Below are 17005 nucleotides of genomic sequence, written 5' to 3' on the forward strand. Positions count from 1 at the left end.
GTCATTCTCAAATGTAATATTCTATGTTCATTCATTTGGCTTGATTAAGCTTGCTTTATATGAGGGGGATCTTCAAAAAGTTTCCGCACTGTTATATTTACGTTGGAAGCGTTGAGGGCGGGAGGAGGAGTAATCGGTCGTGTCTGAGAGACTGAGAGTCCGGATTTAGCGCCATCTGATTTCCACCTTTTTGGACCGCTCAAAGAAGCTTTAAGGGCAAGAAGATTTTTTTTTTTTATTATTTTTTTATTATTATCTATTTTTTCCCACTTTTCCCCCCAACTTTTATCCCCATTCTAATCGTGTCCAATTACCCTAAATGCATGCCCTATACTGATTCGACCATTTGCCGCTGACTGAGGACGCCCCTCCGGCACGCAATCAGTACAGCCTGCATTTTTCACCTGCACGAGCCGAGTTCATACACGGAGAGACACTGCGCACGGAGGGTCACACCCCCCTCAATGTTATTCCTCAGCCCCGTGCAAACGCCGTCAGTCAACCAGCAGGGGCCGCAGTCGTACCAGTTATGAGGACCTATGCTCCGACTTCTACCCCTAAGCCCCTGAACAACAGCCAAACGTTGTTCATACTGCCGCCCAACCCAGTCGGAAAGGTAGAGCTGAGTTTCGATACGATGCATCTAGAAACCCAACTCTGATGCACTAGCGTACTTTACCACTGCGCCACCTGAGCGGCGGAAGAAGATTTTAATGTGATGATCTGAAAGCAGCGGAGCATCAGTGGCTACACGCTAAATTGTTTTTGAAATAGAGTTTTAAAAAAGTGCGGAAACTTTTTGAAGACCGCTTGTAATTATTTATTCGGACTGACTGGCAAAACAACGTGAGTGATTCTTATTCACACTTTTGGCATCGCTCCTAATATTAGATCAACACATCTTTGATCTTTTGCTGGGTTCTTTATTATTTTACGTCTCCAAATGACGACCGGTGCAGAGTGCTCTTGTTCATCCAAAAATATCTCATACAACTGCATGTTTTCAAGCTTGGTGCTTCGTGGCACAGCCAGCAGAAAGCTGTTTTGCCGTGTATCATGTGAAAGGCGTAAACAAGGCAATACGTGCCCAGCCTTATCTTACTCTTATCATGTGAATGCCACCTACAGTACAGGTCTAACAAGACTGCATGAATGTACCCAGGCCTTTTGATACTGGTTGGAGCTGTGTGTATTTAGGATTGGACTTTTGTACTGTGTACTACAATGTGTATACTTGACTTCCAGCTGTGTTATCGACTGGCCGGGCATCCACACAGACACGATTGGCTATGTCTGAAGGGATGGAAGACCGTGACGCAATTTTCACGGCTATGAATTAGACAGGATAACGTTTTCCTATTCTCACAGCAATTCTCATTTCAGTTTTTATTTTAGACTGCATGTTAGGATTAAGCAAATATAGTATAATATTAAGGTTTTAATAAGCTAGCCCACCACTGCTGAGATCTAGGTTTGAATTTCAGCTGTGCTATCAGCTGGCCAGGTGTCTAAACAGACATGATTGGCTATGTCTGCAGGGACGGATGACCTGAACCCAGTCCCTGGTATTCTTGATTCCCTGCTTTTAGAACCAGACCTGCCACAAACCTGACCAGGATAAAGCAGCTGATTAAACAGATGAATAAATGCAATTAAAATAAAAGTATGTTATATTATTAATTCTTTGTTTGCTCTCTTATAGCTATGACCCTGGCTGGAAAGATGTACTTTGATGCCGTTTCTAAGATCGGAGAGAATGCTGCAGTATCTCCAGTGTCTAGAGAATTAGGTGAGTGCTCTAAACTTGTTTACTTGAATGCAATTACTTCTTCATCCACTCTGGCTTAAAATATTGAGATAGGAAAATGGGGAAATGACACTTACTGAGCTAAAAAAGTACACTGGTTCTGTCATTGTCGTGTCTGGTTCTGTCATTGTCGTGTCTGGTTCTGTCATTGTCGTGTCTGGTTCTGTCATTGTCGTGTCTGGTTCTGTCATTGTCGTGTCTGGTTCTGTCATTGTCGTGTCTGGATCTGTCATTGTCGTGTCTGGTTCTGTCATTGTTGTGTCTGGATCTGTCATTGTCGTGTCTGGTTCTGTCATTGTTGTGTCTGGTTCTGTTGTGTCTGGTTCTGCCATTGTCGTGTCTGGTTCTGTTGTGTCTGGTTCTGTCATTGTCGTGTCTGGTTCTGTTGTGTCTGGATCTGTCATTGTCGTGTCTGGTTCTGTCATTGTTGTGTCTGGATCTGTCATTGTCGTGTCTGGTTCTGTCATTGTTGTGTCTGGATCTGTCATTGTCGTGTCTGGATCTGTCATTGTCGTGTCTGGTTCTGTTGTGTCTGGTTCTGCCATTGTCGTGTCTGGTTCTGCCATTGTTTTGTCTGGTTCTGTCATAGTCGTGTCTGGTTCTGTCATAGTCGTGTCTGGTTCTGTCATTCCCATCGTATTCTTCTGCCTTTTGCTCTGGCACCCTCCATCAGACGTCCAGCCGTATTGTATTATATTCGTATTGCATCAGAGTGCCGTGCCACCACATGCTGTGGAAGTATCTTGTGAGTCACTAGTTGGCTATAACTGCCTCGTCTAGAAGCCTAATTGGCATTGTTTTATGTTAGCTGAACAAATGAATTCTTCCAGTAATGTACAGGAGCGGCAAGGACTTGTTTTCCCCAAACCATTAGAGAAATTTTGAACAAAGGTAAAGCTGGAACAGTACTCAAACTCTTCATGAATATAAATCTGAGGGCACACATATGAAGATAAACAAAGCAAAAAGAGCCACTTTGCTGAGATGGCTTTAAACTATGGCTGTGGAAATATGTGACCATTCAGTCAAAGAGCATTTGAATGGCTGGGCACTAAGGTTGATGTCAGGGTTCTGTGCAGGACACTGGAGTTTCTTTAAGCCAGGCTTTTCTTCATGTCTTCATAGAGCTTGCTTTATGCACAAGGGCACAGTCATGGGGCACAGTCATGCTGAAATACTTACTACGCCGTATTCTCAAAAGTATGTGGACACCCAACCAGAACAAGAAAGACTATGACTTGATTTATTAAAAAAATATATATATATATTTAATGATTTTGCCATGAATGTAACCAGTGTGTTGACATGGCGTTAAACCAACTAATAAAAAAAACTAATAATTTTTCCAACATATCGTGTCTAAGTTCGTGCAAGAATCATTTCCCCTTTGCGCTGTATACATTTAAAAAACTTGAAAAGGATGTAAAGCTTTTAGCTGCTATAGTTAGGGGCACTAAACGTGCGTACTCGGGTCTTAAATCCTGTAGATTACGAACAGGATTGAAAGTTATGGCCACTTAAGCACTTATGAGAGTAAAATCCAGCACTGAATGCCTTCAATATTTCTTTGAAGCGTTTCCAGTGACACGTTATGGCATCAAGCCGAGCCGTGGTCAGCCTGCGGCAAGACAGTAATGTTGAAGGAATAATCGAGCATGCTAGCGATCTGGCCGGGCTGGAATTATTATTTAGAGATGTAGAGATACCTAGCTAGATTGCTAACATTGCATTTTGATAGAACATCCAATGTAAGTTCTGCTGGAGTTCAACTAGGGTGACGAGATCCATTATATTTGTTTACTAGGCAGCTAAGCTGTGAATTAGGGAAATTGGTTACTGTTAGGTATTTTATTGTCCTACTTAGTGTTAGAAAATGAGAGAAGAACGAATGGAAAATGAAAAACATAGAATGTTATACAACAGTTAGTTCCGACCTTACAATCTGATTGGTTGAGAAGCGTTCCAACCGTGCTGATATTCGTGATAACAGCACGGCCTTTTCACACCACAACTGTATTACTCCACTGACGCGTTGCCATTAACGACAAGCTTCATGCACACACACGACTTTTTTCCTGATCGCGTTTTAGATCCGTTATCTGATATACAATCTAGCGCACTGTGTAGGGAACATAAATCGATCGTCTAATTCACTATCTAGTGCACTATGTAGGGAATGTATATCCGTGATCTGATACACAATCTAGTGCACTATGTAGGGAACATTAATGTGTTTGTAACGCGAACAGTTAGCTTAATAGCCCAGTTATAAGCTCCTAAAAGTTCTGTTATCACCCGTATCCTTTGGTGTGTGCGAGAGGTTTTTTATTTCTTTTTTTCCCTTCGGAGGTTCTTGCCTTTTTCTTCTTCTTCTTGTTGTTCTTACCTCCCTGAAATGAGTTTTTGCAACTTGGGATGTCTGCTTTGTAGTGTTAAACTTTATATTCGTTGTGGAACTACTTTTTGGCGGAAGGTATTGTCAATATTAAAGCATATTTATTATGAAATTCAGGGCTTCTTTGATTTATTTTCTTTCTTTATTTTGTAAAAACTGTTGTATAAAAGCAATAGAACACTTGAGATCGTGTGTTATCGCCTTCGGCTCGTGTCTGCGACCAAATCACAGCCGTGATGTTATTGGCGATAACACACTCCCTCTCGTGTTCTATTGCTTAAATATACAATACACTGTGTTGCCAAAAGTATTTGGACACCATGAGTTTGTAGAACATCCTATTTAAAAAAACAAATGATATTAAAATAGAGTGACCTCAGCTTAACAACAGCCTCTCTATTGAGATGGCTTCTTATGTGGCTTTAAAGTATGTCTGTGGGAATTTGTGACCAAAGAGCGTTTGAATGGCTTGGTACCAATGTTGATGTTCTAGTTCATTTCAAAGCTGGTCAGTGGGGCTGAGGTCAGGACCCTCTGCAGGACACTGGAGGCTTTTCCTTATGTCTTTATAGAGTCATGCTGGAACGCATATGTTCATTTCATATGTTCAAAAGTATGTACACACCCAGCCATGAACTTGATGGACATCTCATTCCAAAAACAATGGGCATTAAGATAGAATTGGTCTCCTGTTTGCGCCTGTAACAACCTAAACATATTGGGAAGGCTTTTAACAATGTTTTAGAGTGTGTCTGTGGTGATTTGTGCCTTTTAAGTCAAAAGATCATTTGTGAGATTAGACACTGACGTTGGACAAGAAGTCTTGGCTCACAATTGACATTCTAAGGGCGCGTTCACTTGAGAAGCGGCAAAACCGCTTTTGCGCCGGCTGTGCCATTGTTTCCTCTGGAGTGTGGCGGTGCTGCTTAGCATGCCGCGGAGCTGTCGTGAGCGGTGCACACTGTGCACTTCTGCCACGTTGGGCTTTTCAAAGCGCCTCCAATAAGACGAACTGTTTGATATGACACCATAAAAGCGACTCAAGAGGTATGAACAGCGCTTAGCGTGAACAAGCTTAGCGTGACTTATTGTACTAAAACAATAAGTGAGGAATGTAATTAGTGGAGAGAATGTATGAGCAGTAATAATTAAGAGAAGTTTAGTGTTCCTGTGTCGTTCTTTAAATACATTAAACCACGTTAAGCTTTTTTTTAAATGATCAGCGTTTTAGCCTCTCCTGGAGAAGCTGATTCTTACAATTTCTCAGCACCCCGAGCTATAACACAAGTTTAAAAGTGAAACAGTGAGGAAAATACAGCTTAACATGGATGTATGTGTATGTGGCACCGCTCAAGCCAAACGCTGAACAAAGAGGCTCGCGTTTTATAGTCATCACATTAAGTAACGCGTTACTGATATCAGTGATCCCAATACAGGATCATGCCAGGCTCAGTGAGACTCTCTTTAAATAGCTGTAATTGCAGCCGTTTAATTTCCATTTATTTATGCTGTAGGTACTCTGAAGCGAGTCCTAAGCAGACCGAGTAAACAGGATGTAGACAATAGTTTCTGCAGATTCGTTTTAATAGCGCCACTGGATGAAAGAGCTACTGTGTGTTCAAGCCGTACAGGCAGGATTATCATGAGCAGCCCTGTAGTCGAGCCGTACCGACCAATCGTATTGCTTTTCATTTGATTTCATGTAGAGATTGCTTTGTTTACCCACATCACAGCAGAGCCTGTTTTTTTTTTTTTTTAGTCTGCAGTCTGGGCAGCGGTGTGCTTTAGTGTGTGCTGCGATTTACAGAGGAACACGTAGGTTTGGTACATGGGTAAAAAGTACGACTCCACCTCCATGTTTCTACACTCACTGTCCGTTTTATCAGCTCCACTTACCATATAGAAGCACTTTTTTTAACCTGCCTTTACAGCACTGCAGTGGATCAGACACAGCAGCGCTCCTGGAGTTTTTAAATACCGCGTCCACTCACTGTCCGCTCTATTAGACACTCCTACCTGGTTGGTCCACCTTGTAGATGTAAAGTCAGAGACGATCGCTCATCTATTGCTGCTGTTTGACTTGGTCATCTTGTAGACCTTCATCAGTGGTCACAGGACGCTGCCCACGGGGCGCTGTTGGCTGGATGTTTTTGGTTGGTGGACTATTCTCAGTCCAGCTGGGACAGGTGTGAGGTGTTTCTTATCCACTCATACCACCACAACACGCACTAACACACCACCACCATGTCAGTGTGACTGCAGTGCTGAGAATGATCCACCTGGGAGAGTCCTGACCATTGAAGAACAGCATGAAAGGATACAGAAACAGATGGACTACAGTCAGTAATTGTAGAACTACAAAGTGCTTCTATATGGTAAGTGGAGCTGATAAAATGGGCAGTGAGTGTAGAAACAATGAGGTGGTTTTAATGTTAGTCACACATAGTCACTAGGCTGGGACAGAACCCATGTGGCTGAAGCTGGACGACATATTGAATTGATGGATCTCTCTCTATCTCCTCACACTTTGCCTGGTTGCTACCTTCATTCTTAGCTCCTGGTTCTGCTGGTTTGTTTGGTCTCTTTTTGTGACCTTGCTTTGAGCAAACACTCACATGAAGAACAACAGCTTACACAATGCACTTAGCCAGAAAGCCAAACAAAGAGCTGCCCCCTGTGTGGCCAGATAACCCCCAGGATTATAGACGTGACTCACCACATCGGTCGGTGAGATTAACTTCTTGACTCCTAGCTTTGCTTGCGTTGTGAAACTGGAGCTCATGTCATGTGTCATGTCATGTATTTGCCCCCTCCTCCTTTTAGGGTCTTCATGAATGGTGCAATTAAGTTAAGAAATAGCTCATGCAGGGCTTAGATTTTCACATATTTTTAGGGGTGGCCACAGTATCCCGGATTCCCTTCCTAATGCTACCCCTCTTCTTTTTATCCGGGTTTGGGACCTGCACTGAGAAGTGCACCTCCTTATGGCTAGGCTGTTCGGCCTACCGTCTTCCCTCTCGAACAGAGCACTGCACTGAATTTCGAACACTGGATCTTGGCATTAGTGGGCTAGCGGATCTGAGTGCCTTTATGCAACACTAATAATACCCTTGTTAGGAATGTCATCGTACCCCTAGGGTTAACTAGTCGTGCCACCGTTAGCAGAAACAAAGCAACAACTGCAATCAAACACTATTGAATCTTGAAGTATGAAAATCATACTCAATTTTTACGAATCTGGGTGCTCGGGTGGGGCCAAGGTAAAAACCTGCTAGCCCACCAATGCTTAACGATGCTCAGATTTCGGGTTCGAATCTCGGTCCAGGCGCCTTTTCCTATTTTATTTATGCATTTTCTCTTATTTTCTCCCAATTTAGCGTAGTCATTTGTCTTCCGCTACTGGGGGATCCCTGATGGCGGTCGGGGTGGGTGTATTGCTGCTCACGCCTCCTCCGACCCACGTGCAGCCCTTAGCGGAACCCATTTCAACCCATGCGTTCTGCACATGTACCTCTCCTTACACCCACATAGTCCGGTCATCCCGCCCTGGCATGATGAATGATGCTGGCACTGAGACGGTGAATAATAGAGAGCAGTGCATTAATTTGCGCACAGTACTGATCCCTGTGTGAACCCACCTCATGCAGGTGGAAAGAAGCAGTTGGGTCCTAGACGTGTAGGTGGCGGGGTGTGTTTGGTACAGCCCTCTTCTTCGGTCAGATCTCACAGCAATAGAGGAAGAATACAGCTGGTTATTTGGATATGACTAGATGTTCCTACTGCGAAAAATACAGTCAAGGCATTGTATAAGCAACCATTCTCCACAGAAGTACTGGAATGTTTCCCTGGAATCAGTTTTTATTCTTTTGTATTTTGAAACTCGCTCTGTCCCATTTCTGAGGTAAAACAATTAGGGGATCAGTTTCTGTGACACAGTTTAGGCCGGATCAGATAGCACGGACATCTCTGGAATGTAATCAAAAGTCCTGGGTTGGATGTCAGCATGCCGTTCGCGCGCCTTTAGTTTTCACTAAAGCTTTGTACACCAATCAGCCATAACATTAAAACCACCTCCTTGTTTCTACACGCATTCTATATAGAAGCAATTTGTAGTTCTACAATTACTGACTGTAGGCCATCTATTTCTCTGCATGCTTTGTTAGCCCCCTTTTATGTTGTTCTTTAATGTTTAGGACTCTCCCAGGACCACTACAGAGCAGGTATTATTTAGGTGGTGGGTCATTCTCAGCACTGCAGTGACACTGACATGGTGGTGGTGTGTTAGTGTGGGTTGTGCTGGTATGACACAGCAATGCTGATGGAGTTTTTAAACACCTATAGAACAGCATGATGCTATAGAAGGTTAGCAAGAGGTTTTTAATTGTCTTTTGAAGACAGTGAGGGTCTGAGATGTTTGGACAGACAGGGGAAGTTCGTTCCACCACTTGGGTGCTAGTGCAGAAAAAAAAAACCATGATGCTTGTCTTCCTTGAGTTCTGTTTGGAGGATCAAGACGAGCGAGACTAGTGGCTTGTAGGTTGCATGCTACAGATTAGTTCTGTTAGCTAATTACTTCTCTAAGGTAGCTTGGCACCGCCAATTTCTGACTTAGTAGGCAAGTATCACGTTTTATATATATGAGTATATATGTATATACTGTATATATACAGTGTATCACAAAAGTGAGTACACCCCTCACATTTCTGCAAATATTTTATTATATCTTTTCATGGGACAACACTATAGAAATAAAACTTGGATATAAGTTAGAGTAGTCAGTGTACAACTTGTATAGCAGTGTAGATTTACTGTCTTCTGAAAATAACTCAACACACAGCCATTAATGTCTAAATGGCTGGCAACATAAGTGAGTACACCCCACAGTGAACATGTCCAAATTGTGCTCAAAGTGTCAATATTTTGTGTGACCACCATTATTATCCAGCACTTCCTTAACCCTCCTGGGCATGGAATTCACCAGAGCTGCACAGGTTGCTACTGGAATCCTCTTCCACTCCTCCATGATGACATCACGGAGCTGGTGGATGTTAGACACCTTGAACTCCTCCACCTTCCACTTGAGGATGCGCCACAGGTGCTCAATTGGGTTTAGTCCATCACCTTTACCTTCAGCTTCCTCAGCAAGGCAGTTGTCATCTTGGAGGTTGACACCATGACACATGACACCAGGGAGGGACAACGACACATTTGGGCACAATTTGGACATGTTCACTGTGGGGTGTACTCACTTATGTTGCCAGCTATTTAGACATTAATGGCTGTGTGTTGAGTTATTTTCAGAAGACAGTAAATCTACACTGCTATACAAGCTGTACACTGACTACTCTAAGTTATATCCAAGTTTCATGTCTATAGTGTTTTTTTTATTTTTTTTTTTATGCATTTTATCCCCTTTTTCTCCCTTCTAGCAGGTCCAATTGCCCAATAGTGTTATGCTTCCTCTCCACCAATGTGATCCCCACTCTGATTGAGGAGAACGAAGCTAACCCACTCCCCTTCCGACACGTGGGCAGCAGCCGTAAGCATTTTGTCACCTACACTTTGACGAGTGCAATGCGGATCAGCACTGTGTACGGAGAGACACACCATGAGAGCCCTTTTTTTTTTTTTTTTTTTATTATCTATTTTTTCCCACTTTTTTCCCCCAACTTTTATCCCCATTCTAATCGTGTCCAATTACCCTGATTGTGTCCTCTATACTGATTCGACCATTTTTGCCGCTGACTGAGGACGCCACCCAACTGACTTGCGCCCCCTCCGGCACGCAGTCAGTACAGCCTGCATTTTTCACCTGCACGAGCCGAGTTCATACACCGAGAGACACTGCACACGGAGGGTCACACCCCCCTCAATGTTATTCCTCAGCCCTGTGCAGGCGCCGTCAGTCAACCAGCAGGGGCCGCAGTCGTACCAGTTATGAGGACCTATGCTCCGACTCTACCTCTAAGCCCCTGAACAACAGCCAAACGTTGTTCATACTGCCGCCCAACCCACCACCTGAGCGGCAACCAGGCTGCATTTTGAATCAGTGTCAGGGGTTTAATAGTAGACATGGGAGCATCTTCCAGAAAGGAGTTGTAGTAGTCCGACTGAGAGATTACAAGTGACTGGACAAGAATCTGAGTGGCTTTGGGACTGTGGTAGCCTAGTTGGTAGAGCTTTGGGCCATCAACTGACAGGTTGAGAGTTTGAATCCCAGCTCTGCCATGCAGCCACTGTTGGATCCTTGAGCAAGACCTATAACCCTGTCTGCTCCAAGGGTGCCATACAATAGCTGACCCTGCGCTCTGACCCCAGCTTTCAAACCAGCATATTCTATTCCATAAAGTGAAATGGCCGAATCTTCTTGATGTCGTAAAGGAGGAACCTTTTTACATGTGCACAGAACCACACAAAAATGAGAACCTAACCTAAGTTTGACGCATACGACACAAAGTCCATGTTATTCTGGTGAGCAGGTTATTGCCATTCAGTCATCTGATTTATAGTATGGACTTCATCTATGGTGTTCAGCATTAAAATCAGATAACAGCTCATAATTAGACTATTTTTTGCACCGTGTAGCACAGATACACTCTTCATTTCATTTCAGTATCTCAACACTTGATATAAACGTATATAAACATTACATAATGCCCGCATTTAAAACATGAAACTTGATAACGTGATACTTTTCTCTGTATGATTTACTTAGTCATATTTCAGTATCATACAGCACTGGTGCCACAGGAAGTGTAGGTGCCACACAACACCAGGGTCCAAGCAAGCAGTCAGTATTTTTTCCCATTTTCTCCCAATTTAGTGTAGTCAATTTGTCTTCCATTGCTGGGGGATCCCCGATTTTTTTTTTGCAGTCGAGGTGAATATATTGCTGCTCACGCCTCCTCCGACCTGAGCGCAGCCCTTAATGGAACCTTTTTCAATCAGGGTCCGTACACAGCGCTGTTTAACACATGCCAACCAAGCAGTCAATACGGCCCAAACAATATTTTTTTAAATGCAGTGTACACCAACTAGGCATAACATTATGACCACTGACAGGTGACGTGAATAACACTGATTATCTTCATCTTGACACCTGTTAGTAGGTGGGATATATTATGCAGCAAGTGAACATTTAATTCTCAAAGTTGATGTTAGAAGCAGGAAAAATGGGCGAGCGCGAGGATTTGAGCGAGTTTGACAAAAGCCAAATTGTGATGGCTAGACGACTGCAGACATCCCAAGTCTCCCGGAAGTTCCGGGAGTCTCCCGCATATACGTAGCGGCTCCCTGATGCCCCGCAAGTCAGATAAAATCTCCCGGAGTCTAGAACGAGCGGCCAAGAGCGACACACACACGCGCGCACGCATTAAATCCGTGATCTGATATACAATCTAGTGCACTGTGTAGGGAACATAAACCAATTGTCTAATTCACTAAGTAGGGAACATAAATCCATATCTAAAATACTATCTGGTGCACTATGTAGGGAACATAAATCCGTGATCTGATATACAATCTAGTGCACTGTGTAGGGAACATAAACCAATTGTCTAATTCACTTAGTAGGGAACATAAATTCATATCTAAAATACTATCTGGTGCACTATGTAGGGAACCTAAATCCGTGATCTGATATACAATCTAGTGCACTCTGTAGGGAACATAAACCAATTGTCTAATTCACTAAGTAGGGAACAAATTCATATCTAAAATACTTTCTAGTGCACTATGTAGGGAACATAAATCTGTGATCTGATATACAATCTAGTGCACTGTGTAGGGAACATAAACCAATTGTCTAATTCACTAAGTAGGGAACAAATTCATATCTAAAATACTTTCTAGTGCACTATGTAGGGAACATAAATTCATATCTAAAATACTATCTAGTGCACTATGTAGGGAACATAAATCTGTGATCTGATATACAATCTAGTGCACTGTGTAGGGAACATAAACCAATTGTCTAATTCACTAAGTAGGGAACATAAATTCATATCTAAAATACTATCTAGTGCACTATGTAGGGAACATAAATTCGTATCTAAAATACTATCTGCTGCACTATGTAGGGAACATAAATTCCTTACCTGATATATAATTTAGTGCACTATGTAGGGAACCTAAATCCGTGATCTGATATACAATCTAGTGCACTGTGTAGGGAACATAAACCAATTGTCTAATTCACTAAGTAGGGAACATAAATTCATATCTAAAATACTATCTAGTGCACTATGTAGGGAACATAAATTCATATCTAAAATACTATTTAGTGCACTATGTAGGGAACATAAATTCATTACCTGATATACAATTTTGTGCACTATGTAAAGAACCTAAATCCGTTAACTAATACGCTACCTAAAGCATTATGTAAGAAACATAAGTCTATTATCTAGTACACTATCTAGTGCACTAAGTAAGGAACATAAATTTTTTTCTAATATATTGTATATAAAAGAGAGGTTTTTTAGCTTTTTTTTGTTTGTTTTTTGGGCTTGGGGGGTCCGGGTCCGGGGGTACCTCCCTGACATGAGTTTTTGCAACTTGGGATGTCTGCGACTGGGTCAGAGCATCTCCAAAACTGCAGCTCTTGTGGGGTGTTCCCGGTCTGCAGTGGTCAGTATCTATCAGAAGTGGTCCAAGGAAGGGACAGTGGTAAACCGGCGACAGGGTCATGGGGGGCCAAGGCTCATTGAGCAGACCATTAAAGGGTTCATTCAGGGTTCATTGACTCTTAAGTGCCCTGCAGTTCATTGGCACATGATATCCCCCGAAATGTGATCTAAGAGTCAAACGCCTGTTACGATAAAACACATCCTAATAGAACGCCCATCCATGTTGACACACATCCATGAAACCATAAAAGAACAAGAGTTTGATACCTAGCTGGAGGGGTCCAGGTCATTTCTGTGTGGAGTTTGGATGAACTGTGTTTGCGAGGGTTTCCTCCAGGACACACAGTCCAAAGACATGCAAGTGAGGTGAAATCGCTTCAAAATAAGGCACCTTAGTAGGCAGCATTTTAAGGTATCTTAGAATTCGGACAGCCTTCTTCTCCGGAGCGCATAGGATGACGTAAAATGCGTCTATGTAGAGAGATCACTAGGTTTTCGGACAGACCCACAGACCCACAGTCTACCTTATTTTGGTGAGCAGATTGCCTGCCTCTGTGCACATAAAAAAGGAAGAAGAAAAGCTCATGTCTTTCAGATATTTTGGTTTTTGAGTGTGGGTGTGTTTCTGACTCTATTATGTAAAAGCGTACCATAGCCTTAGGCATGCATCGGTGGAACCCGTCTCGGTCAGGTGACACAGCTCATATTTTCAGACTAGCCACTGGTTAGTGTGCTCTCTGTACCAGTTCTAAGCCCAGATAAAACAGGGAGGGTTGTGATCTCTGCGCCAAGGAAGAAAATCCAAACTTATGCTTAGAAAAAAATTTGCCCAGGTAGTCAGATGTCATAAACAGATCTATTTTCATCACAATTCCATGTATGCCTGAGCTATGCTGGACATCTGACGTCTGATGTATGCCAAATCATTATTTGCATGCAATTTACATGTGGTCATAAAACCTCATGCTATGTTCCTGTAAACTGACAGAAGCTTGGTTAGCTTGATTCCATTTCCTTTTGCAAATAATTTATTTAAAATACGCTGAGCCATGTGTATATATATATATATATATATATATACACACACATTTTATCAGCTCCACTTACCATATAGAAGCACTTTGTAGTTCTACAATTACTGACTGTAGTCCGTCTGTTTCTCTACATACATTATTAGCCTGCTTTCTCCCTGTTTTTCAATGGTCAGGACCCCTACAGAGCAGGTATTATTTAGGTGGTGGATCATTCTCAGCACTGCAGTGACACTGACATGGTGGTGGTGTGTTAGTGTGTGTTGTGCTGGTACGAGTGGCTCAGCACTGCTGGAGTTTTTAAACACTGTGTCCACTCACTGTCCACTCTATTAAGATAGAAGATATACTTTATTTCTCATATATACATATACAGGTGTACAGTACAATGAAATTCTTTCTTCGCATATCCCAGCTGGGGTCAGAGCGCAGGGTCAGCCAACTTACCTCGCTTAAGGGTTAAGGGTCTTGCTCAAGGACCCAACAGTGGCTGCATAGCAGAGCCTGGATTTGAACCGCCAATCTTCCGGTTGATAGCCCAAAGCTCTACCCACTAGGCTACCACTGTCCCATATTAGACACTCCTACCTAGTTGGTCCACCTTGTAGACGTAAAGTCAGAGACGATCGCTCATCTATTGCTGCTGTTTGAGTCGGTCATGTTCTAGATTTTCATCAACGGTCACAGGACGCTGCCCACGGGGCGCTGGTGGCTGGATATTTTTGGTTGGTGGACTATTCTCAGTCCAGCAGTGACAGTGAGGTGTTTAAAAACCTCCAGCAGCGCTGCTGTGTCTTATCCTCTCATACCAGCACAACACACACTAACACACCACCACCATGTCAGTGTCACTGCAGTGCTCAGAATGATCCACCACCCAAATAATACCTGCTCTGTGGTGGCCCTGACCATTGAAGGACAGCATGAAAGGGGGCTAACAAAGCATGCAGAGAAACAGATGGACTACAGTCAGTAATTGTAGAACTACAAAGTGCTTCTATATGGTAAGTGGAGCTGATAAAATGAACAGTGAGTGTAGAAACAATCGTCATTACGGGACCCACCTAGTTGGATGTTAGTGGTTAATTATAATCACTCGGCAGGGTGTGGGAACTTCAGTAGTTGCCGGGAGACTTTCTTAAGACAGAAACATAAACAAATAAAGCGGAACACTTTGTTTAAGGAACAGGGTTCCAAACCCATTTAGTATGAATCATCACGTGGTGTTGGTTCTAAATAAAACTGTGTGTCGTGTGTTCGTAAAGCAATGGATACAATCTGGAACAACATGGCACCAGAATGTTAGTCATTGCCGTAGGGAAGCAAGGCTACAAGGAACTAGAAAATACACAATGTTCCTAGTTTCATTTCAGCAGCACTTCCTGGTGACCTCTTAGAAATCCTGTCGTTTCATATTTTGTTTTTCCAAACGTATTTTGACGGGGTGTAAGACGTTTACCACATAGGATTTTATTTGTCGAACTTCTTTTAAATTACAGACTGCAGTTGTTACACAGTTCAGATATCCGTTTTATCAGCTCCACTTACCATATAAAAGCACTTTGTAGTACTACAATTACTGACTGTAGTCCATCTGTTTCTCTGCATGCTTTGTTAGCCCCCTTTCATGCTGTTCTTCAATAGTCAGGACCACCACAGGACCACTACAGAGCAGGTATTATTTGGGTGGTGGATCATTCTCGGCACTGCAGTGACACTGACATGGTGGTGGTGTGTTAGTGTGTGTTGTGCTGATACGAGTGGATCAGACACAGCAGTGCTGATGGAGTTTTTAAACACCTCAGTGTCACTGCTGGACTGAGAATAGTCCACCAACCTAAAATGTCCAGCCAACAGCGCCCCATGGGCAGCATCCTGTGACCACTGATGAAGGTCTAGAAGATGACCAACTCTGACTTTACATCTACAAGGTGGACCAACTAGGTAGGAGTGTCTACTAGAGTGGACAGTGAGTGGACACGGTATTTAAAAACTCCAGCAGCACTGCTGTGTCTGATTCACTCATACCAGCACAACACACACTAACACACCACCACCATGTCAGTGTCACTGCAGGGCTGAGAATGATCCACCACCTAAATAATACCTGATCTGTAGTGGTCCTGTGGGGGTCCTGACCATTGAAGAACAGGGTGAAAGCAGGCTAAAATGGTATGTAGAGAAAGAGATGGACTACAGTCAGTAATTGTAAAACTACAAAGTGCTTCTATATGGTAAGTGGAGCTGATAAAATGGACAGTGAGTGTAGAAACAAGGAGGTGGTTTTGATGTTATGGCTGATCAGTGTATATTTTAGGGGCACCCAGGTGGTGCAGCGGGATCATTCGGAACCCCTTGAGTTGGCTGGGCCCCCCTAGCAGGCATAATTGCCCATTAAGTCTATCTCACCTACTCCTTGTACTCAAAGGTACTTTCATTAAAAGATCTAACCACCATGTAACCAACATGTCAGGGCATTTGCAGTATATATATTATAATTGGCTATAATTTTATGCTTTGTATATTATTTCTTTTTAAAATAGGTTTCATGTTCCTGAGTACATTAATAAGGTGTAAAAAAAAAAAATAATAGGAAAAGGTTTAAACGTTTACAAGCTCTTTGTGTGCTCAGTGAAACGTATCTGTTTATTTTTAACCCAGATATGGGCCGACAGTAAAGAATAGGTTTTATTTTAGCTCCTAGTAGATTCTGTTCAACACAATATAACCTGCATCGGTGCCCACACCCTACCGGGGTCATTTGTATAGCATTAAAAGAAGCGGTAGCCACCGTCGCCACACGTACCCTCATGGGAAAACACACCCTCCCTCTTTTCCTCTCTATCTCACTCTCTCTCTCTCTCTCTCTATTTATGCCACAAAGGAAGTCTGTACCAGGTTGTTCTGGTGACCTTTAGTCCGTCGTGTTGTTTGAACGCCACTGAACAGTGCTGGTTGTTGGACAGCAGTCAAAACACACCCAGCAGGGATGAGCCAATCTGATAAAGCAGCTGTGTCTAACATGACCGTAGGGTCGTACCTTCAGGAACCCACTTTGGTCCACATTAGGTTAATTAACATTAACATGTGCTGTCCAGATCTTAAGTTAAGGTGACATTATGAAATATTTTGCACATTTTTCATG

The 17005-nt window shown here is 42.8% G+C and overlaps 1 protein-coding gene across 1 annotated transcript in view; it reads left to right on the forward strand.

Moving 5' to 3' along the window:
• The window catches only part of baiap2l1b (BAR/IMD domain containing adaptor protein 2 like 1b), a 66062-nt gene that overhangs the window by 12308 nt on the left and 36749 nt on the right, over positions 1-17005 (forward strand). Inside the window, exon 3 of the mRNA XM_063018599.1 lies at positions 1703-1789. Coding sequence (XP_062874669.1) covers positions 1703-1789 — 87 coding nt within the window. The remainder of the gene's footprint in view (positions 1-1702; positions 1790-17005) is intronic.

Source organism: Trichomycterus rosablanca, chromosome 22 (assembly GCF_030014385.1).
Source record: "Trichomycterus rosablanca isolate fTriRos1 chromosome 22, fTriRos1.hap1, whole genome shotgun sequence".
Classification (NCBI taxonomy): domain Eukaryota; kingdom Metazoa; phylum Chordata; class Actinopteri; order Siluriformes; family Trichomycteridae; genus Trichomycterus; species Trichomycterus rosablanca.